Here is a 23824-nt window from a genome sequence, read left to right on the forward strand (position 1 = left end):
ATGAGCAGCCCTCCACCTGGGATTTTAGCTGAAATATCTCAACTCTGGGTTCTTTTGAGTGTGTCCCAGTTAAAGCTCTTTCTTCCAGGCTATTATGGTAAGCTGACTGTCACCATGCCTTTATCCCCTGTGTCCTTCCCCCTGCTGCTGGAATTCCCAGTATAAAGATGATCTCACTCCCTTGCTAAATGCTTTCATTTTATACTTATGTAATAAGTATTAAAGTTCAAATGCTTTTGTGTGGCTGTAACGGCTATCTTCATTTTTCACTTCCTTCCCCCGCAATTACTTCTCCTCCACAATGTGGAAATGACTTCTCCTTTTCGGTTGTTGGTCTTGGGAGGGCACCTGGCTCTAGCCAGGCCCATTGAGTTCATCCTAGATATTTCAACGTGGCCTGGCAATCAGTTCATCGCTCTTGGGACAGCTGCAGCAAGCAGAAGTTCATACGCAATCAGTGGCCACATCTTCTGCCAAATAACCGGAAACATGCAGAAATCCAGCTGTAAGGAAGAATGAAGATGTACAGAGAAGCTGGGCTCAGAGTTAGGAACCTGAGTGCTCAATCCCAGCTCTCCTGAATTCAGGGAAAAACTTTATCAGACCATTACAATGTATTCTCCCTTGTGGGCTGATTTAAACTGTTTCCAAAACCTGCACTCAAATCAGCCCTCAACCACTGCACATGACACCTTAGCAGTTTAACCACATCCTATCAGCCAGCTTCATTTCCCAGTGTTCCGACCACACCACCACCCCAACTACTCAACCATTAGCCATTCTCTCCAAGTTCAGTTCCAAGAGTCTTCTGGTGCACCCACCTGGGATGCAGATTTCTCCTGTTACAAGACTGCCTCACATCTACCTCAAGGTGCAGCTACTATGTCCCCTTGGCTGCAAGGTTTTGGATTATCTGCTGTTTCCTTCATCTAAGTCCATTCTGTGCTCACTGTCCTTTGTATATGCTTCTTTGATTACATTTACCACACTGTATGGTAGAATTCCTACTTGCTTATATCCTATTTTGCAAGTTCTTACAGAACAGTCTTACAGGTCTATGTAACTCTACTTTTACCACCACTGGGGCACACATGGCAGATGCTTGATTAAACGTTTTCCACGATCAGCTTATTCCAAGTGAGTCAACCTTTGTCCCCCAGGGGCCTCAAAAAGACATGACCAACTCACTGACTCCACAGATGATTGAGAAAGCAGTCATTCACTAGTGTAATTGTTGGGACACAAGAGTAACTTGTGGATTAAAGTGACCAGGGGCAGCAGTCTCAACTTCAGAGGCCCCAAAGCCCCAGGCTCACTCTCCTCAAGGGCCTGAATTGCAGTCTTATACCTCGAACAGCTTCTGTCCTTGCACGTTTTTTTATAATTGCATCTATTCATTCTGCTGAATTCTTTTATGTCCAAATAGATGTCAACCACTTTTATAGCATTTTCTGCTTACAATTAAGACTTTTGACTACCCCTACCCACAATGCTTGGAACCAGAAGTATTTTGGATTTGGGAGTTTTTCTGGACTTTAGAATATCTGCATAGACTTTACTGCTGGTTGAACATCCCTAATCTGAAACACCAAAATGCTCCAAAATCCATACATTTTTGAATGGAAAAAGTTTTGGATTTGGGTTTTGCAGATTAGGCATTTTCAACCTGTGTACATATATTATCTGGAAAGTGAGGTGGGGGAGAGGGACTCTTAAAAAATTTTATATTCAACCCAGTAAACAAAGAAAACAAAACACCATTTCTTCATAACAAAGATGATTTATTGAACTTCATGGATAAATGTAACATACTTTTCTACAATAAAATTATTCAACTTTAGATTTCTTGAGGAAATATGTTATTAGCAATATACTTTTAAAGCATTGTTAACAACAAACTACATAAGATTCTGGGGTAGTTTCCTTTGGTGTTCTCAAAGATTTTTCTAAGACATACCTGATATATCAATTAGAAGTGAGAGTTAAAATAAATTCACAGACTTACAAAATGTGTGATTTGTGCTTAAAAAAATTTATAATTAGTTATTAGATAGTCACCATTTTGGAAGTGATTTCAACAGTCAATAAGATGTTTTATAAATATTTTGGAATATCTAAAAGCTTTATCCCCATTCAACTGATAACATACCAAAAATTAAAATATAAGTTGTTGCAAATGATACAAATATTTTAAAATTAATAAATTATTAAAGTGAAAAAATAAGTCCTTTCACAGAAGTATAAAGGACACTTAGTACTAACTTCTTACAAAAAAGAAAGTTGAATTACTTCTTTTTAAAATCATAATAACAGTACTGAAAAAACACAAATGTGCTTGGAAAGTCTATAAATTTTCTTCCCCCACTTTAGGAAATGTTCTGAAAAGCAACAGATTCCCTTCTTTAAAAAACTACTACAGCCATCACAACTACTCCAGCTGTTGTTTTACTATAAAAATAGTTACAAATCAATGTTAATTTAGATAAAGGTAAAAGGATTTTTATTTTTTAATTCCAGCATGATTAAGAAAAATGGATTAATCTTAAATACAAATAAAGCCAATTTGAGCCCTAATACTTAAAGCTGAATATTTATTATAATCACTACTTTCATTTAGTTTATTTATAGAATGATTTTGTTTTTTTTGTAACTAAATTATCCAGTTAGGATCACCCTAATGATTAAACAGAAAATCCTAAACTAGATTAGAGGACATGTTTAATTGGTTTTCCACATTGTGAAAATATTTTAAGTACAATCATCTTTTTGGCTTACTTTCATCTAAAATTATCAAGGGCAGCAAAGTGTCAGAATCAGTTTATGTGCACACTGCAGTTCAGTCCATGGCTTTTATTCCATTCACGTAAACAGCTTCATAGTCAAGCGTGCTATTTTCTATGTGCAAAGTCTTAAATTCAAAATTAAAATACTTAGGGCAAAAAATTTTGAAATATTCTTTCCATCACCGAGGGAACAGACGATATCTAACTTATTTTTTCACACTGAGGAGGAACTGTTTATTGTGACCATAAGTTTCAAACATTTTAAAAATTGATAACACAATACTATTACAGAAATACACACAGACTCAAATCAATTAGAGCAATGCCCTCGGAGCTACAATCCAAACGCAAGCTGAGTTCACCCAGCACTTAGTCATGAAGTTGCTCAGGGTGACGGGAAACAAGAAATACTAGCAACCCCTGTCACCAAAACCCCACCCCAAAGTTACAACTCCTCAGATGCTTTCAATTCATTTTTTGCTGCTTAAAGATGATAAAATAAAGTATAAAGCACCTTGTGAAGTCACAGCATTTGCCCTCACACCAGACTTACATCAGGAGGTGTATCCTGAACAGATTTTCTTTTTCAGTCCCAGGAGCGTGGGATGGAAGGGTTCCTGACTGGCACTTCCAGCATTGCTCCCTGGAGGCCTTTTCATGGGGCTCTCCATGGGAAGAGCTGGTATTCCTCCTAGCCTTGCTTCATTTTCAATCTCACTTCAAAACCAACTTTTCCCTTGTGTTGTCACAGTGACAAACTTGATTAAGTGGATACACAATACAAAAGTAAGCATGACACTGATAACAGTGAGGTGTCAGGATGATCCATTATATTTGAGATTAAATCTTAAGACTTATCACTGTCATTCTTCAAAAGCATTTTTAGTCAAAATGAGATAGTGCAATAAAGCTGTTATTTAGCACCAGCATGTCACTGCAGGCTTTGCTTCAGGTTTCAGGATAATTCCGTTATCAGGGGGTTGACTAAGCATTAATGGTTTGTGGCTCTTAAGCTTATGAGCCAAGGTCATAAATATAGCTTCCACATGGTCATTATCATTGGGGTTTTTAGCAGAGGTTTCAAACAAAGGCATACTGTGTGTGTCAGCAAATTTCTGTGCCAAGTCTGTGGGTACCTGAATGGCACTTCTCAAGTCACATTTATTTCCAACGAGAATCCGTGGTATATCATTTGCCAGCAAATGCTGTTTGCATTCCTCGATCCAAGATGGCAGGCTGTGAAAACTAGCCATGTTGGTCATGTCATACACGAAGACGACAGCGTGCACATTTCTGTAGTAGTGCTGTACCATGCTCTTCCTGAACCGCTCTTGTCCTGCCGTGTCCCACAACTGGATCTTAAAATGAAAAACAGAAAAAGAAAAACAGAAAGTCTGTCAAGAAATGTCCTCATTAATGCGTGGTCTCTGGGAACACCCGACTCACGATGCCTGACTGCTCTCTTCTGGAGCCGTCCAGTGTGGCCTCTGGGATCCAGACTGCACGACACTAGCAGAGTACCCCACAATTAAATCCCAGTACAAGTGGCAGGACAAGTATTTCCATTTGGCATTTTCTAAATTTCATTACATCAAATTTGCTCTGATAAAAATCATACCTCAAAAATTTATTTTAAAATGTTAAGAGAAAAATATATTGGGTTTTAACAAACACTTAACTCCTATAAATTTGGTTATTGTATGCTCCTCTGTACCTTTCCTAGTCTAACTTAAAATATTTAGACTTAAGAAACATGGTGATAAGAGGTCCAGCCCTCAAACCAACACACATACACATTCTGTAAGGTATGGGTCACTTAAAAATTTTAAAGTGCTAAAAACTCAACTTATCTAATTCTAAACATTTCTTTCAACAAAACTATCTCAGTATCTCCTAGTGGGAACACGGAAGGGATCCAGGGCAATGATGTCCATGGCCAAAGGTAAGCCATATCATGGTTCACGTGAAACAATGAATAAACAAGGTTAAATGACGAGGGCACCGGTCATGCAGATTCACTTAGATAACTTTATACTGAAAGATTTGCATGACATCTAGACAGAGTAAGCGCTGAAAGCCTGAACTAGTAATTTCTCACACAGTGATGTGGAAATAGAAGGAAACCACGTGAGGGGACACCGTACATGGCCAAAATGTAGATTAGAAGGTATGAACTCCTCAGAACTTGCCCGCTGGTATGAATGGTAAGTCCTTTTACTTTTGTTCCAGGCAAAAATAAAAGATACTATACAATCTTGATTTCCTGTGTTCTCCTAGCACTGGGAGTGGGGGTGATATAATTCTAGCCAATATGTAGATAGTCCTCTCATTATGGGTTTCCAGGAAAACTACTGCTTTTATGATTTAAAAAAAAGGGGGGGGCATTTGGGCCATGCATGGTGGTGCACACCTGTAATCGCAGCAACTTGGGAGGTTGAGGCAGGGAATCTCAAGCTTGAGGCCAGCCTCAGCAAATTAGTGAGACCCTGTCTAAAAATAAAAAAATAAAAAGGGCTGGGGATGTGGCTGAGTGGTTAAGTGCCCCTGGGTTCAAACCCCATTTTACCCCCTGCCAAAAAAAAAAAAGAAGAAGAAAGAGCATTTAGCACCGTCTCCTACTCCTCTCTTACCCTTTCCCTTTCTGCCTGGAATGGGATACAATGCCTGGAGATACAGCAGCCATCCTATGCCATGAAGCCAGACCCACAAGAAAGGCACAGCAGAAGCATAAAGCTAACACCCAGCTGGCGGGTGCCATCAGATGGACTGCCACCAGACCTCATATGGATAAACTGCACAGCTGAATTTCTCTTCCATGTGGCTGAATACCATCCAAGTAGTACTTCCTATATACCACTTGAAACCTATGCTCCTCACACTCACATAAATCAGAAAGCACAAAGTTTTCTTCAGTACTGCACAAGACCGTGTCTCAAGGTGAATCATCATAAAATACACATTTTGTGATATGAACAACATAATTAACAGATGGGTCATAAAGACTCAGTGTCACATAAATCATTAGCTGTTTACAAAGCACACTAACAACTAACATCAACAAATATTTACTCAACACCTAGACCAACCTGTAGGTTATGGCTACACTTTTAGGCCTTAGTGCCCTCAATGATAAAAGGAAAGCTAGTTCCAGACCTTACAAATGAATACTAAATACTAACTACATGACTTTGCAGAGAGCCAATAAAACAAATGTATAATTCTTTAAAAATACAACTTATGGGGCTGGGGCTGGGGCTCAGTGGTAGAGCACTTGCCTGGCATGTGTGAGGCACTGGGTTCAATTCTCAGCACCACATATAAATAAATAAAATAAAGGTCTATCAACAACTAAAAAAATATATAATTCATCTACTTTCCTTCCTTCCCTCCCTCCTTCTCTCCCTCCTTTCACGGCCTTGCACTTGCTAGGCAAATGCTCTACCTGCAAGCTACAATCTCAGCCTTTGTATTTAATTCTGCAACAGTCTCACTAAGTTGCTGAAGCTGGACTCAAACTTGCATTCCTCCTCCCTCAGGCTCCAGAGGAGCTGGGATTACAGGAGCATACCCCACACCCAGCTACAACTTTCCTTTTCTGAAAAAATTCACCTTTTTTTTTTTTTCACCCCAACTAGCATGCTAAGAATAAAAACACTCTATGTAGGGCTGGGGATGTGGCTCAAGCGGTAGCGCGCTCGCCTGGCATGCGTGCGGCCTGGGTTTGATCCTCAGCACCACATACAAACGAAGATGTTGTGTCCGCTGAAAACTAAAAATAAATAAATAAATATCAAAAAATTCTCTCTCTCTCTCTCTCTCTCTCACAAAAAAAAAAAAAAAAAAAAAAAACCAAACTCTAGTAAATGACCTAAATTGAACTAACTGATCATTGAAAAATTAAAAAAAAAAAAAACACTCTATGTACAATTAAACATGTTTCAAACTATAAGTCAGACTTTTCTTTGGCCAACTGATTTTCAACAAGAGTCTCAAAACAATTCAGTGGCAGTTAGGGGAGAATAGTTATTTGAACACAAGGGACAACAATCAAAAATGAGGTTGGATCTCTACCTCTAAGCATATGCAAAAACTTTCTCAAAATGGATCAAAGACCTAAATTGAAAAGCTAAATCTTTAAGATGTATAAGAAGAAAACATGGGGGTAAATCTTTGTAACCTTGGACTAGATATTGGTTTCTAGATATGATACATAAAGTATAAACCGCCAAAGTAAAGGCTAAATCAGACTTCATCAAAATTAAAAATGTTTGTGCTTCGAGTCACTATCAAGCAAGTGAAGACAATTCACAGAATATGAGAAAATATCTGCAAATCTATCTGAAATATCTGCAAATCTATCTGAAAAGGGTCTAGTAGCTCATACCTCAGTGATAAAAGATACATAAATAAAAATTTAAGAATCAAGATGTTTCTCCAAAAATACACAAATGGCCAACAAGCACTCGACATCATTAGTTATCAGGGAAATGCAAACCAAAACCACACTGGGGACCGCAGGTGCAGCCCAGTGACTGGGCACTTGTCTGGCATGCATGAGGCCCTGGGTTCAATTCCCAGCACCCAAAACAGTCTAAAACTTCAGAAATTAAAATCACAATTAAATACCACTCTACATGTACTAGGAGGGACATAATCAAAAAGACAATCACCAATGTTGACAATAATGTAGAAAAAGCAGAACTTTCACACTTTGATGAGGAGGACATATAATAGCACAGCCATTTTGGAAAGCAGTTTGGCAGATCCTCACTAGAGTAAAACAGCTTGTTATCCAGCCACAAAAAGGAGTAGTACTGACACATGCCATAATTAGGACGAACTCCCAAGAAGGCTAAGTGAAAACACAAGACATGTTCTGTAGGATTCAGTTTATGTGAACTATATATAATATATAGATTCAGGAAGACAGAGCACAGATGGGTGGTTGTCTGGGCTGGGGAAGGAGAGAGACCATCTACTGAGGTGGTGCCTGCACATCGTGTATATTCTAAATGTCACTGAATTGTTCGCCTGAAAATAGTTTCTTGTATGTTATTTGAATTTCACCCCAATAAATCAGGAGGAAAAAGGCTAAACAGAGACTTAACATATGATCCAACAATCCTACTTCCAAGTTTACACCCAAGAGAAATGGTTCACATAAAAATGTGAACAGAAATGTTCCCAGCAGCATTATTCATATTCATCAAGAGGCAGAAATAATCCAAATACCCACCAACTGATGAAGGAACAAAATGCGGTGTGACCACACTGTGGAACCTTACCTGGTCATTAACAGAAATAAAGTACTGGTACACGTGCAGCAAGGATGAATCTAGAAGACTTTCAAGGGGAAGAGGCTAGACATAGAAGGCCACAGATTCTAAGGTTCTGTCTACATGAAATGTCCAGTCTAGGCAAACTTCTGGGGTCAAGTAGATTTATGGTTGCCAGAGTGTGAGGGAAAAGGGATAGGGAAGGACTATTAATGGAATAAGACTTCTTTCTCTAGTGAAATGTTCTGAAATTAGACACTGAGATGGTTGTAGCCTTGTAAATACACTAAAAACACCATACACTAAAAACTGCATATTTTTAAAGTACTAGGTATTTTTTTTTTGGTTCAAAGGATTGAACCCAGAGTTGTTCTACCCGTGAGCTACATCAACAACCCTTTTTATTTTGAGATAGGGCCTCCACTCAGTTGCCCAGACTAGACTTGAACTTGTGATCCTCCTGCCTCAGCTTCCAAAGTAGCTGGGATTATAGGTGTGTGCCCCCACTAAAAAGGTGAATTTTGTGGTATGTTAATTATATCTCAAGTTTTAATGAAAAAAGAAACTTCAAGCTCTTTCTTTAGCATTTAGAAGGACATTGTGATTTTGATAACAAATCGAATGACCACATAAAAGCTATCCAAATAAACTGGAGCTGATTTTTCTCTTTAAATAACATTTCGCGTTGTTTGGGTATTCAAAATTCACTCAAATAATGAAGGACAATTCGCAAGGTTTTAAGTATACTCACCAGGGCTGGGATGGAGCTCAGTGATACAGCGCTTGGCTGGCATGCACGAGGACCTGGGTTCCACCCCAACACGACGCACACAAAAGTATACTCAGGTTAAAAACAAACAAAAAGCAGATAAAAAGAAAATATATACCCAAACACTAACAATGGCTGTATTTAAGGCAATTCCCCCTTTTAATTCCACCTTTCTGAGCACACATTTCTTTTAAAAAAACAAACTCAAACTTAAGAATTTTCACCCACAGAAACCCTTTTATTTGGGATACCGATGCGGTAGTTCTGCACCTCTACCATGGGCCCCGCTGGAAACCCTATGCATTCCAACCTACCAAGACTTTGAAGAAAGACAAGTATGACTAAAAACTTCAGCTGATGCGTCACTTGGCTTCCAGAGGCTGTTTAATCTTAAAACCAGGGCTAACATTATGGGTCCATTCCCCCCACGTTTGAGCAAAGAAATCTTTTTCACCCCCCTCAGGACTGGGGAGGCAACCCACTTGCTAGGCAAGTGCTCTACCATTGAGCTACACAACCAGCCCTTACTAAAACTTTTTTGTATTTTGAAACAGGGTCTCAATATAAGGAGAGCAACTAAGAACAGAATAGGGAGGAAGAGCATGAGAAGATCACCATTAAACAGGGTTGAGACGGGGTAGGGAAAGAGAGAGAGAAGGGAAATTGCATGGTAAAGGAAGGAGACCCTCATTGATATACAAAATTACATATAAGAGGAAGTGAGGGGAAAGGGGAAAAAAAACAAGAGAGAGAAATGAATTACAGTAGATGGGGTAGAGAGAGAAGATGGGAGGGGAGGGGAGGGGAGGGGTATAGTAGAGGATAGGAAGGGCAGCAGAATACAACAGACACTAGTATGGCAGTATGTAAAAAAGTGGATGTGGAAACGATGTGAATCTGCAATATGTATACGGGGTAAAAATGGGAGTTCATAATCTGCTTGAATCAAATGTATGAAATATGATATGTCAAGAGCTTTGTAATGTTTTGAACAACTAATAACAAAAAAAAATACATTGTCCAGGCTGGCCTTGAACTTTCGATCTTCCTGCCTGGCTGGGATAACAGGTGTGTGCCACACCCAGTTGGGAAGAGAAGCTTTACTATCCTTCTCCTCCCTGTATCACCAGTTACTGTCTCTCCCAACAATGGAAGGAGCGTTGGTAATCTACTAATTATTTCTCTGGGGCTTCACACATCAGGGTACCTTCCAGGGACTAGGCTAGATCCTTTACATGTATCGCTTTCCTATGTTCAGTGCCATGGAGTAACTACCCAACCTCGAAGCAAAGAAGAGGAAGCCAAGGTCTACCAAATTAAGAATTCACCCAAGGGGTTATAGCTCAGTGGTAGAGCACTTGCCTCTCATTCATGAGGCACTGGGTTCAATCCTCAGCACCACATAAAAATAAATAAATAAAGACATTGTGTCCATTAAGAACTAAAAAAAAAAAAAAATCCACCCAAGGTCACAGAACTACCAAGTCTTAAGGCCAAGATTCAAACCTGGGCTGCCTGATTCTACAGTGTGCTCAATGTTTCCGGAAGTCTAATGTCCATTCCTGCTTCTGTTAAAAGCACCTCATTCTCTCTAGGGAACCATCCCTTCCCTGCTTTCAATTCATGTGAGCCCCTGGCTCTTAGGTTAGGCATGTGACCTAGACCTGACTAGGCAGCACCGCACCCCTCACCATCACCGCCCTAGTTTAGGCAAACAGAGAAATTAACTTCTGCTACCACGCAGGCCTTTAGCACCAGACCTCAGCAATTTCCAGTCTGTCATTGTGAACCAAGGGGTCACAAATTAAGATTCTTCATAGGGTGCCCCAGCTGCTAATACTCCAGTTCACTGAATCCAAGGGACCAATTAGGTCTTCTAACCACCAACACATTTTAAGAGATAAAGTACTGATTTCTTTCTTTTTTTTCTTTTTTTTTTTTTTTTTTTTTGGTACCCAGGGATTATCCCAGGGGCATTGCATTATCCCCAGCACTTTTTTATATTTTATTAGAGATAGGATCTTGCTGAGTTGCTTAGGGCCTTGCTAAGTTGAACTTGTGATCCTCCTGCCTCAGCCCTCCAAGTCTTAACTTAATTCTTTTAAGGTACAAGTTGACTTCAAACTTCTATTCTCTACAGCTACATCGGGCATTTTGTTCTTATCTTTGCTCCACACTTCACCTTCATATCCATAATGATCTCCCTATGCTCCAACCCCATGGTCCTAGCAACCAATCAGACATTTTCACTTGAATATGCCACCAAACTCCTGGCTAAGACAGAGGCTTGGGCTGGGGTAGTGGCTCAGTGGTAGAGCATTCACCTAGCCCATTTGGGGCCCTGGGTTCGATCCTCAGCACCACATAAAACAATAAATAAATAAAATAAAGGTACTGTGTCCAACTACAACTAAAAATAAAAATAAAACAGGGGCTTATAAAATTCAAAGTTCCAGAAAACGCCCTTAGTCTCTAATTGTGCCACTTCCAGTCATCCAGACTCAACCTCATTGCTGTCATCAACAAAAGCCAGCTAGTTAAACCTTGAGCTTCATCTTCAAACTACTTTTTTTTAAATTTAGCTCTGTCTTTTCATGAGCTTCTCTTATCAGTTCAACTCTGCATTTCCAGAGCAGACTGCCAATGGGTCTCCTGTCTCTATACACTCAACACTTATCCAGGGTACCTACCTACTACGTGGTTTAGGTACGAGGCTAGACACGGAGTCCATGGGATAACTAGACATGGATCCCACCTCAAATCTAACGTAGCAAGGGAGTGACACACATATAACAGTGAGATGGAGGTCACTTACAGGGTCTACAGGGAGTGCACTTGAGAAGAGTGGAGGGGGTCCTTGATGGAGATCACAGACTTGAGTAAAGAAGAATGACATGTGGTCAATATGGGAAGGGGGATATTCCAAGCAGAGAGTGGGGGAAAGAAGAAACAGGGTCCAATATATCGTTTGCTCGACCATAGGATATGTGAAGGAAATAAGTGGGAAATAATCTTAGAAAAGCAGCGTGGAAGCCAGGCGCCACTGTGGCGTCCACCTGTATTCCAGGCTGCAGGGGAGACTGAGCAGGAGGATCTCAAGTTCAAGGCCAGCCTGGGCAATTTACCAAGATCCTGTTTCAAAAAACAAAACAACAACAATAGCAAATAGACCAATGAAGGAAGGCTTGTGCTATTTTAATAATTGGAATTTTATAACATGAGGCGGGGAAAATTTATCTCCCTGAATCCCACTAGTCTGGCATTTTAGGCAACAATGAACAAAATAGAAGCTGAAGAGTAGGTGTGGGAGCTCATCTGGCTTGCTGTGACAGTTCAGAGATCTGGAAAAAACACTTGAGCTAGGATTTTGAATACAGGAGAAATTATGCAGCTAGATAATCAATTGGATTTAGAAAGCAAAGGAGAGGGGCTAGGCCTCAGGAAGAAGAGCATGAACTGGGTGAACTCTGAATTTCATAAGTTTCATTTGTCAGGAAATCTTATTGTATTTCCCAACCAGATATCTAAACATCAGACTAGGGGTGTGGCTCAATGGTAGATTGAGAATATCCCCCTTCCCATATTGACCACATGTCATTCTTCTTTACTGTGTAGCATGCTTGAGGCCTTGTGTTCGACCCCCAGAACTAAAAAAAAAAGTAATAAAATTTGAAAATCTTTCTTAGATTACAGGCCACATAAAAACCAGCAGCAGACCATTTTTGCCCCTAAGCACAATTCAGGAACCCTGGCAATATTTTGTAATTCTTTATATTTAATTATAAAATGTCTTTTTTTTTTTTTGGCTAACTATTACTCATCAAATATTTGATTCACTAACAGGGGCAGAGGAGCCTGGTTTTTCCCCTTAAGTTAATATTAACATCTTGTATTTAACATGGCAAAATTTCCTTCCTACTTTTACAAATAAGGAAGCTATTGAAATGTTCAAGCAGGAGCTACTGACCCCAAATAGGAGGATTAATTAAATCTAAAAGCACGAGGCTTTTTATAATGTGTCTGCCATAGATGGGAGAAAGAAATATTGCTAGTCCGGATGGGGACAAAAGTAGGGAAAGAGCATATGGCTTACAGTTGGGAGATTCGATTTAAAAGTCAAATGCATCTTTATTTAAGGGATTACTTCTATAAATTCTATTCAACTCCCAAAATTCTGCAAACAAGACTTTCTACTTTCAATTATATATACATAGTGCCTAGAATTAGCTTAGTGAATACAAACTTTCATTTCATGAAGCATTTAAACTGAAAGGGCACTGCTTTAAGTCATGGGCTCTGAAAATTTTTCCAGTCCACAATTATGAAGACATTTTAACACAATATCTCACTTTAACCAAACAAAAAATATCTGGAATGTCATTGTATTAGTAAAGTAGTATAGAATTCTCTAGCTTAAGACCAAAAAATTTTAAGAAATGCCAGTCAGATCCGGTGTACAATATTCCAGGGAGACATGAACATGACATGAATATTTCATCAGTGCTTATGATTCACAGGTTAGCGAAATCAGGGAAGCAGCAGCAAATGGGATAAAGATTTTCTCTATCAATTTTCAGTTAAAAAAAAAAAAAAGGCACTAGTGAGCTGGGGTTGTGGCTCAGCAGTAGAGCGCTCACCTAGCATGTGTGAGGCCCTGGGTTCAATCCTCAGCACCACATAGAAATAAATAAAATAAAGGTATTGTCTCCACCTATAACTAAAAAATATATATATATTAGGGGCTGGGATTATGGCTCAGTGGTAGAGTGCTCCTCTATCACATGTGAGGCCCTGGGTTCAATCCTCAGCACCACATAAAAATAAATAAATAAAATAAAGGTATTGTTTTAAAAAAAATGGAGAATATGGCACATTAAGTGTATATTTAAAAAAAAAAATATATATATATATATATATATATATATATATAAAACAAAATAGGCACTAAAAAAGTTTTGTTCTTTCCAACATAGCTGCCATCTTTTTCTACTACAGAAGCCTCAGAATATTTCTGTAATCTTTTCACCCATAAAATCTCAAGTCTTGCTGGGCACAGTGGCACATGCCTGCAATCCCAGCTACTCAGGAGACTGAGGCAGGCAGATCCCAAGTCTGAGGACAGCCTCAGAAAATTAGGGAGGTCCTAAGCAATTTAGTGATACCCTGTTCAAAATAAAAAATAAAAAGAATTGAGGATGTAGCTCAGTGGTAAAATACCCCTAAATTCAATCCCCAGTAAAAATAAAACAAAATACCTTAATTCTTACAGATGAAGGCAACATACCAACACACAAAACAAACAAAACAAAAAGAACCAACACACAAAACAAAGTTCTCAGCTCCATCCTGCCCGTGGGTCTGGCCTACAGATACCTGCCAGCCCTCGGCCCTGTAGTTAAGTATTCAATAACTTTATACACTGGACATACTGTGTAGTTTTTTGGTATTAATAACTCTTAAAATTTGCACCTGATTCATCTGTGAGCAATTTGCCAGTCCAACTTTTGGGAGAATTTCTCTCCCCTTCAGCTGTCTACTCGTGCCCTCCTCTACCTCTAGTTTTCTTCTTTGGGCACTAACCCTAATTCCAACCCTAATGGTAACAAGCACAAAAAGTAATGTTCAAGACATCAGGAAAGGCAGTCTCTCTACAGACATCAACTATGAACCTGGTACTTCATATATGCTCTCATTTAATCCTCCTACCAGTCTGATAAAGTATTAGATCTTAATTTTTCAGATTCTGAGAAGTTAAGGAACCTGCTCAAGGACCAGGGTGACTAACTATCCCAGTGTGCCTGACACGGAGGAGGTTCCTTAGGGGTTCCTAATTTTAAAACCTGTACAGTCTCAGGCAGTTGATCATCCTACAAAGAACACATAGTCTATCTTAGTCCACTATGTGTTGCTTTTCTAAAGAATCTTGAGACTGAGTCATTTCTAAAGTATAGAGGTTTATACAGCTAGTACTTCTGGAGGCTGGGATGTACACACACGGAGCCCAGATCTGATGGGGGTCTTTCACTGCATTACAACAAGGTGGAGGGCACTGCATGGTTGAGGCAGAACAAGCCTGCTTTTACAACAAAGCCACTCCATGACAACCCATGAATCCATGAACGGACTAACCTCTACACCCATCAAACCATGAACATATTGACCCATCATGAGGACAGAGCCTTCATCACCCAATCACTTCCCAAAGAACCCATACTCACATATGCTAACATATGAATTTGGAGATTAAGTTTCCAACACATGAATCTGGGGGCCTGGGGGACATACTCAAACCATACTTTCTTTTCTTTTTCTTTTTTTTTTTTTTTTTTTTTTTTTTGGTGCTGGGGATTTAAATCAGGGGCATTTTTACCACAAGCTACATTCCCATCCCTTTTTATTTTTTATTATGAGACAAGGTTTCATAAGTTGCTGAGGCCCTCATTAATTTGCTAAGACTGGCCTCAAATTTGTGATCCTCCTGTCTCAGCCTCCCAAATCACTAGGATTACAAGTGTATGCCACCATGCCTAGTTCTTAACCTTTCATAGGTTCATATTTGAACCCAGGTTGATTTGGCTCCAAAGCCTGAGAACTTTCTCCAAGAACTCCTGTTACTCCCACTATAAACTCTCAAACTTCAGAAGCCACATTTTCTTCCCCACAGGCTTACTCTAATTTTGGTAAACGATTAGTCTCTCCTTATTCTGTTTTCCTCTACAATGCACTTTGTTTTTCTTTTTTTTTTTGCAGTGCTGGGAATTAAACCCAGGGCTTCATGCATGCTAGGCAAGCACTACTGGATAATAAAAAATTATTGTACAATTAAAAAGCAACAGACAGCCAGGGGTAATGGCACACGCCTGTAATCCCAGCTGCTCCAAGACTGAGACAGAAGTATCGCAAGTTCAAAGCCAGCCTCAGCAACTTAGCGAGGCTCTAAGCAACTTAGTGAGACCCTGTCTCAAAATTTAAAAAAAAAAGAAAAAAATTAAAGGGCTAGGGATGTGGCTCAGTGGTTGAGCACCCCTGGGTTTAATCCCTGGTTTAAACAAAACAAACAAACAAACAAAAGCAAAGGGGGCTACAGAAAGGTTGATTTCTTTTACCTCAGCCTATTTCTCCTTTACTATTATTAACAGTAAAAGCCCTTTGCGGGTGGGATAGGGCAGTAATTAGGGAACTGAAAAACCAATTGTGCTTGCCTCAAGGATATAAGGGCAAGATGACCCAAGAAAGCCTGTTCCCACCCATCTCCAAGTGGCCTGAGGTAAAGCTGACCACCAATTTAAAGCAGAAAGTAAAATCTATAGAGTAAGGAAGACAGGGCAGTTCCTGTGCTCCCTATGTCCTAAGGAGAGATATTAAGTGGTATTTAATGGGCGTTTGAAAGGAAGTGTGTCTAAGGTGTATACCCTCAGGAGGTCTCAGCCTTGTCATTGATCCTCAGGCACCAGTGCCCTCATTCCAACCCCTCAGGACCCTAGCCCTCCTCAGACCTAATACCATCTCTAATATTACTCAGTGACCCAGTATCAGGAGCCACCAGTAATGACTTAAAGGTAAAAAAGAATTGAGAGAGGATCTGGGTTGGCATTGAGATGCGGTTTCCAGCAGGGCACAGTGGCACAGGTCTCTAATCAATCCCAACTACCTGGCAGGCTGAGGCAGAAGGATCACAAGTTCAGGCTGGCCTGGACAACTTAGGGTAACACTCTCTCTATAAAAAGTGCTGGAGATGTAGCTCAGTGGTAGCAGAGTGCTTGCCTAGCATGCACCAGGCCCTGGGTTCCATCTCCAGCAATGTCAAAAAAAAAAAAAAAAAAAAGATACACTTTGGCACCCAACTAGGAATTACCATACACAGAATGTTTTTTGTGGGAAAATGGATTATTCCAAACAAATCATTGTCATACAGAAACTCCTGTAGCAAAACTGTGTGGAATTATCTAAGTACTTCCTCAAAGGCAACAGGCTTTACTTCCACAATACTTTGGGCAGTGCGTGAATGAATGCTCAATAAGTAACGTTTATATAATGGATTTCCTCTGCTTGATAAATTTCACTGCTTTTCCTTCGGTCGTATTTCACTGACTCCCACCCAGCATATGAGACACAGCCAATGAGTCAGTAAATACTCTCTACATTCTTGATACTCAGAGAGTGGTCCACGGACTCGCTGCATCTGCGTCATTTGGGGGGCTTATCAAATCAGAATGTGCATTTAAAAAAAAAAAAAAAACAAGATTCCCAGGCAAATCGCATGCACATCAAAGTTGGAGGAACATGCCTTAGAATTTTGCTGTATATAAATTCTTCCAATCTCTACATCAGCGTAAGAAAAAAAAAATTCTGCAGAGGGCCAGAAATCAGCCCACGGAGGGGTTGGGACACTTGTCACGCGGGGCGTCCTTCTCCCTGACAGTCCCCCATCCGCTCACCTTGATGCGCTCCCCATCAATCTCCACCGCTCGCTCTCGGAAATCCACCCCGATAGTGGCCTCGGTGCGGTCGGGGAAGCGGCCGGCGCAGAAGCGGTAGGTCAGGCACGTCTTGCCCACATTGGAGTCGCCGATCACGATGATCTTGAAGATGCGGGAGCGGGCCGGAGGCAGGCACCCCGAGCCCCCGGACACCGTGCAGCTGGAGGAGAAGCTTGCCTCGAGCGACGACTCCATCTCCGAAGCCATTCTCCCGACCCGCCCCCAACTGAGGCGGAGGAGAGGAGACGCAAAGAGGGCGAAGAATTACGCCACCGCCACGAGCACGCCCAGCCCTCTACCCCGACTGCGCAACGTCCCGGGTGCCGCCGCCGCCGGCCGCGCAGCGCGCTTGCGCACCTCCCGCCCCGCCTCGCACAGGTGTGGCGCCCGCCGCCGCCGCCGCCCCGCCCGCGCAGGCGCCCGCAGCGCGCGGCTCCGCCCCTACCGCGCTCGCGCCGCAGCCCGTCAGGCCCAGGGAGCGTGGGGCTGGAGCGGGGTAGGCCTTTTGCTTGAGGACGGCAGAACACAGCGCCTCCGGCCCCGCACCCGCCACGTCCGAGGTTGCCGCCCTCCGGAGGAAGCCGCGCGAGTCCTCTGGGGCGGGGAGAAGGGGACCGCCGCAAGGAAGGAGGTGCCGCCGGGCTCTCTCGCGAGAGGGCCGGGAGCCGCCTTGGCGGGGGCGTGCGCCTGCCCAGCGACTGGGAGGAAGTCGGCGGGCTCTGCGGGCGGCGGGCTCTGCGGGCGGCGGGCTCCGTGGCTTGCAGCTCGGGCCGCCCTCGGCCTCGCGGGCGCCTTCTTGTCAGTGAGCCGGCGAGGGCTGGCGCCCAGGGCCCGAGGCTTCGTCCGACGGCCACGTGCAGGTATCCGGGGATCCTGGCGCCCAGGTCCAAAGGTGGAGCAAGTCACCTGAGGGCCACTCGGGGGCCTGTGACCCCAGCCTGTCGGGTGAAAATAAAACCCATTGTGCCCCAGTTGTGTGTTAGCGTCTGGGCGGCGATGATGTAGTGGTTAAATACCAGCGCGCCCGGGTCGGCTGCCACCGGAGGGTGTTAATAGGTGAGACCGGCAGCCTTAAGGAATGGCCTAGAATTCTGCGGTGGAGACCTACTATACGTTGTCGTACAAAAGGTCCCAAAGGGCAGATAGACCGCTTTTTGTTAAGAGTGCTGCCTTGTTTTGCAATAACAAAACTATTTTACTTTCTGTTTTGAGCAGATGGTGATGTCGTTAAAAGTCAAGGACTATGAAAAGGAGGACAACAGAACTCTAGAATTGTAGGAAAGGAGATAAGCTGCTTATCCCATCAGATGAAATGAAAACGTAATCAGAGTGGTAGGATCTAAACATACCTAGAGTTGCCAGAAATTTACAAAAGCCTTAATATAATTTCTGTTGCTGAAGAAAAAAATGCAATCACTAATATACCACGTTATGTTAACCAGAAAAAAAGTTTACCCACCTCGTTTAACAAATAAGGCAATTGTGCTTACCTACTTTCCTGCTACAGAAACTAGAATATGGGCTGGAATATCGAAATTGTTTGTCTCTGAGGTTACTTCCACGAAGATTAATCCTCTAACCAGGTGTGGTGGTGCACACCTGTATCCCAGCGACTTTGGAGGCTGAAGCAGGAGTATCAAGTTCCAGGCCAGCCTGAGCAATTTAGCCAGACCCTGTCTCAAAATAAAGGACTGAGGATGTGGCTCAGTGGTAAAGCACCCGAGCATTCAATCTTCAGCACCACCACCCCAAAAAAAATTCATCCAGAAACAACTATTAGAGGACCTTGGAATATATTATCCCTCTATTCTATTCCTGTCAAAGGATGGAATCTAAAGATTTAAGTTGAATTCAAAGCTGTGAATAATCAGGGAATTTCGAAGGATGATTTATCAACATCATTGCACCCCAGGACCACCTCTCTTCTTTCTTTTTTGTATTCTTTCAATTTAGCTCCCGCTGAACTGTAACAAAATCCTTTCCATGATTATGCTTACATTTAAAAAACACTTTATTAGAGAAGTTTGGTGATACACACACACATATTTATCTGGAAATACATAGAAAGTTTCACAGATGTGCCTTGTGGGATTTTCTTCAAAACAGCCCTGGGGAGACTCGACACGGTGGCTATATGGATGAAACAAATGATGATTTTAAGTGTTTTGTTAAGAAGACAGGGAAGAGGAGATGGAGGAGGGTAACAGCAGCAGAGAAACCTGTGAGATGGGCAGGTAGGAAGTTTCTCCAAGGAAGTGATGTTCAGACAGATACTTGAGGAAAGAGTAGGCATTCACCAGAGTGAAGAGTCAACGATGACTGACCCTGGATAATGGGTACATGAAGAGTCATTATACTAGTCTTGGTTGTTTATTTATGTCTAAATAGGAAAAAAAAATAAAGAAAATCTTTACAGTATTTTTCCAAATCCTATTTATTCTTCACATCCATCTCTGTGCATTTCTCACTCATTATTTCAAGTTGAACATTCTCCTCTTTATTCTTATAAACTCTTAATACATTTTAATATTGTTCATTTAGCCTTAGAATACATCTTTGATAAGTTTCATTATTATATGCTGTGTCTTACTAAGTAGATTGTACTGACTGGAAGTTCATTGTTATTTAGCAAATGACCAAATAAATGAGTTAAGTGGGAAATTTCTTGTGTATGAATTCAGTTTGACCCCTTTATCAATTATACACAGTTCAGCACTGTTTAGACTGAAAAATTATTGTTGACACTCGGCGTTAGGATAATGCAATGTGATTACAGTGTATGCTATCTTGATTAACCCCAGAGGCTCCAGAATTGATCCTTGAGGAGATTCTAATATTGGGAAGAGTGGATGGGTTATGTTTTCCTACTTCCTGAGAGTTCATTTTGTCCTTGGAGTCTTATATAAAACACTTTATTTAATACCTTGTTACACAGCTGGGGAGAAATTAAGTTTGGTATGGCTTAAACTAGAACATTATAAATGGTTTAAGGTAAAGTGAGTGTGTACTTTTCTAAAAGAAGAATATTATATATTTAAAACAGAATAACATAAGGATAATCTTACAATCAAAACAGGGCTACTCAATGTCAGCATTTCTTTTCTAGAGATGCCCACCTCCCTGTGGTAGAGGCCATTTTTTAAATGGTCTCACCCAGCAATAACTTTTAGACAACTCTCTCAGTTCCAGTCTACACAGTACAACGGAAAAGTCCCTTGATTGTCTACCTAAGAGTTTTTCAATATTGATGGAATTGACATTTTAAGCCTTGTTGTAGATTCTTTCCTTTGCATTGTAGGGTGTGTATCAACTTCTTTGACGTCTATCCATAAATACCAGTAACATCCCACTGCCAGCTATAACAACCCAACTCTCCTCTCTAATGCCAAATTCTCGGGGGTACACAGATTCCCACTTCTGAGCCACTGGCCTACATAAGATCTCATCTTACAATTCTGAATTCTTGTCCATCCCAGGTGATAGTAAGAGTTCTCCCTTAAAAACAGAATTCTGTTACCCAGAGCATATCACTATGTTTAATAACCTAAACATCATGGAAGAGCTTTAATTTTACCACCTAAACAGTGAATACTTTCACTTTATAGGTGATCTCACAAAGTTTTAGAACTTTTTTTTTTTTTTTGTACCAGGGATTAAACTCAGGGGCACTTGACCACTGAGTCACATCCCCTGCCCTATTTTGTATTTTATTAGAGATAGGTTGTCACTTAGTTGCTTACAGCCTTTCTAAATTGCTGAGGCTGGCTTTGAACTTGTGATCCTCTTGCCTGTCTTAAGTCTCCCAAGCTGCTGGGATTACAGGCATGCGCCACTGTGCCTGGCACAGAATTCTTTAAGGCCTGGCTTCATAAGGGTCATTGTAGAGGTAGTGCAATTTGAACTGTATACTCAGTATTATGCTAGTAATTTGGGGAGGGGAAAGATGCAAAATAAAATGTGATTTTAGTTCATGAGGAATTTATAATCTAACTGTAGAAGCAAGTTAAACCACTAGTGAATATCAGAACAAACAAAGTGCTAAATTCTATTCTAGAGATGCTTGGCCTGACTTGAAGAATTCTACATAGGTGAAGAAGTATGCAGTAAGAAGGGTTGTAAATGGTTCTGCTCACCTGTAGGCAGACTAGGAGTTTGGATGATAGACCTCCTGAAGAGGACTATGTGCTAGAGATGCCTGTTCCTGTGGTAGAGGCATTCCTCACAAACCCAAACTCTCGATAAGGAGGCCTTGCAAGTATTTCATGTATATACAAAATTCTATTGTGATGGCCCCTGTTGTTTGCTCCTCTATCTCATTTTTATTTCTACCTTTAAAATGTTTCATTATTTAATATTTCTGTATTTGAAACCTCAGTAGACAAGCAATAGACGAATTTGAAAAGGACTTAAATTTAACAATATGAGATTTAACAAATTATTAAACTATAACTTGCAGATGAAGACACTTGTTTGTCCATGAAACAGTTGTGAAAACTGATTTTTAAAATTAAGCTCCACAGAGCATGAGAAGAAGATTAACATTAAACAGGGATGAGAGGTGGGAGGGAAAGGGAGAGAGAAGGGAAAAAGCATGGAAACGGAAGGAGACCCTCAGAGTTATACAAAAGTACATACAAGAGGAAGTGAGGGGAAAGGGAAAAATAATACAAGGGGGACAAATGAATGTCAGTAGAGGGGGCAGAGAGAGAAGAGGGGAGGGGAGGGGAGGGGGGATAGTAGAGGATAGGAAAGGCAGCAGAACACAACAGACACTAGTATGGCAATATGTAAATCAATGGATGTGTAACTGATGTGATTCTACAATCTGTATATGGGGTAAAAATGGGAGCTCATAACCCACTTGAATCAAAGTGTGAAATATGATATATCAAGAACTATGTAATGTTTTGAACAGCCAACAATAAAAAATTTTTTAAAAAAAAGGAAAAAATAAATAAATAAATAAATGTCCTCATCTTTTGGACTAACAAAAAAAAAATTAAGCTCCACAGAAGAATATCAATGCCATTACCAAGTCATAACACTTTCTAACACCAGATATATATATATCTTCTAAGGTGGGGGAAGGAAATCCATCTAAGAAATAATTCCAAGTCAAGGAGAAAATCACAACCATAACTGCAAATTTACAAGTTATTTACAAATTAACAACTATAAGAAAAAAAGCCCACCAAGGTAAAAATGAAACAAAATTCAGCCAAAGGATACTAGATGTAGCTTGATCCTTTATTAAAAAAAAAATAAAGAGGGGCTGAATTTGTGGCTTAGTGGTAGAGCATTTGCCTAGCATGTGTGAGACGGTTTAATTCTCAGTACCACATATAAATAAATGAATAAAATAAAGATCCACCAACATCTTAAAAAAATTTTAATAAATAAAGATCTTGAGCTGGGAATATAGCTCAGTTGGTACAGTGCTTGCCTAGCATGTAAAGGCCCTAGGTTCAATCCCCTGCATAAATAAAAAAAAATATTGATCTCAATAAAGGTAAATAAGTAGGTAATTATAAAAGCTAGTATTATTGTAATGACAATGAAAAATCTCTACCTTTTGTTTTATACATGATTTAAGAGACTAAGTACAATGGTCATTTCAAATTATTATTCCATCTAATGGATTGATCCACTGATTAAGTTACAGCTCTTATAATTGAATAATTTCACCCCTCAACATTTTGCACTAACACAGGAGTTTTTAGCTTCCAATTGGGTTTCCTTCCCCCATCTTAGGATTTTTTTTTTTTTTTTTTTTTTTTTTTTTTTTTGGTGGTCTGGTATTAGAAAGTGTTACTTGGCATTGATATTCTTCTGTGGAGCTTAATTTTAAGCTCATATCCATCTCACAACACAAAGTGAATTTAGTCCATCTCCCAAGAGTTCCCATAATCTTAACATTTCTAATATTGCCCAAAAGTTAGAATCCAAAGTGTCTTCTGAGACTCAAGGGAACCACTTGGCTGTGAGACCTTGTAAAGATCAAAAGCAAGTTATTTATATACAGTATATAATAGTATGCATTAAACATTTCCATTACAAAAGGGAAAAATCAGGGTATAGAGGAGATGGAACCAAAACTGGGCAAAAACTAGGTCCTGTAGCTCCATGTCTGGCATTGGGACACATAGTGTGAGATGTTATTTCCAAAGGGACTGGGATGCCCTGTCCCTATGGCTTTGCCAGTTGCAGTGTACGTTGCCTCTCTCTTAGGCTCTGTCCACAGTCAGTAGCTTTTCTGGACAAGTGTGCCACTTTACTGTCATCTCTTAATCCCAGGGGTCTCCATTCCAACTTTGGCTTCACCTTCACAGCTTCACACATCTCCTTCTAAGGGGCTTCCTTCAAGGACTCTTTTTTTTAAAAATATTTTTAGTTGTAGGTGGCCACATTACCTTTATTTTATTTATTTGTACATGGTGCTGAGGATCGAACCCAGGGCCTCACACATGCTAAGCGAGTGCTCTATCACTGAGCCACAATCCCAGCCCCCTCCTGCCG

The 23824-nt window shown here is 40.7% G+C and overlaps 1 protein-coding gene across 2 annotated transcripts; it reads right to left on the reverse strand.

The window, feature by feature from the left end:
* Positions 1-1760: 1760 nt before the first annotated feature.
* Positions 1761-17914, reverse strand: Rab33b (RAB33B, member RAS oncogene family). Of its 2 annotated transcripts, XM_071614657.1 has the most exons (3): positions 17754-17914; positions 17267-17534; positions 1761-4141 (listed from the first exon to the last, which is right to left on the reverse strand). In XM_071614657.1, the coding sequence occupies exons 2-3, from the start codon at positions 17513-17515 to the stop codon at positions 3701-3703; spliced, it is 690 nt and encodes a 229-aa protein (XP_071470758.1). In that variant the 5' UTR covers positions 17516-17534; positions 17754-17914; the 3' UTR covers positions 1761-3700. The 2 variants fall into 2 exon arrangements, with proteins under 2 accessions (XP_071470758.1, XP_027782598.1); XM_027926797.2 differs by lacking the exon at positions 17754-17914 and having other exon boundaries at positions 17267-17636.
* Positions 17915-23824: the final 5910 nt, after the last annotated feature.

Source organism: Marmota flaviventris, chromosome 7 (genome assembly GCF_047511675.1).
Source record: "Marmota flaviventris isolate mMarFla1 chromosome 7, mMarFla1.hap1, whole genome shotgun sequence".
Lineage (NCBI taxonomy): Eukaryota > Metazoa > Chordata > Mammalia > Rodentia > Sciuridae > Marmota > Marmota flaviventris.

Coding starts and splice junctions, on each gene's coding strand:
- Rab33b (XM_071614657.1), bottom strand. CDS start 17,515: ATGGCTTCGGAGATGGAGTCGTCGCTCGAGGCAAGCTTCTCCTCCAGC. Junction 4,142..17,266: donor TTGATGGGGAGCGCATCAAG/GTGAGCGGATGG, acceptor TTTCATTTTAAG/ATCCAGTTGTGGGACACGGC.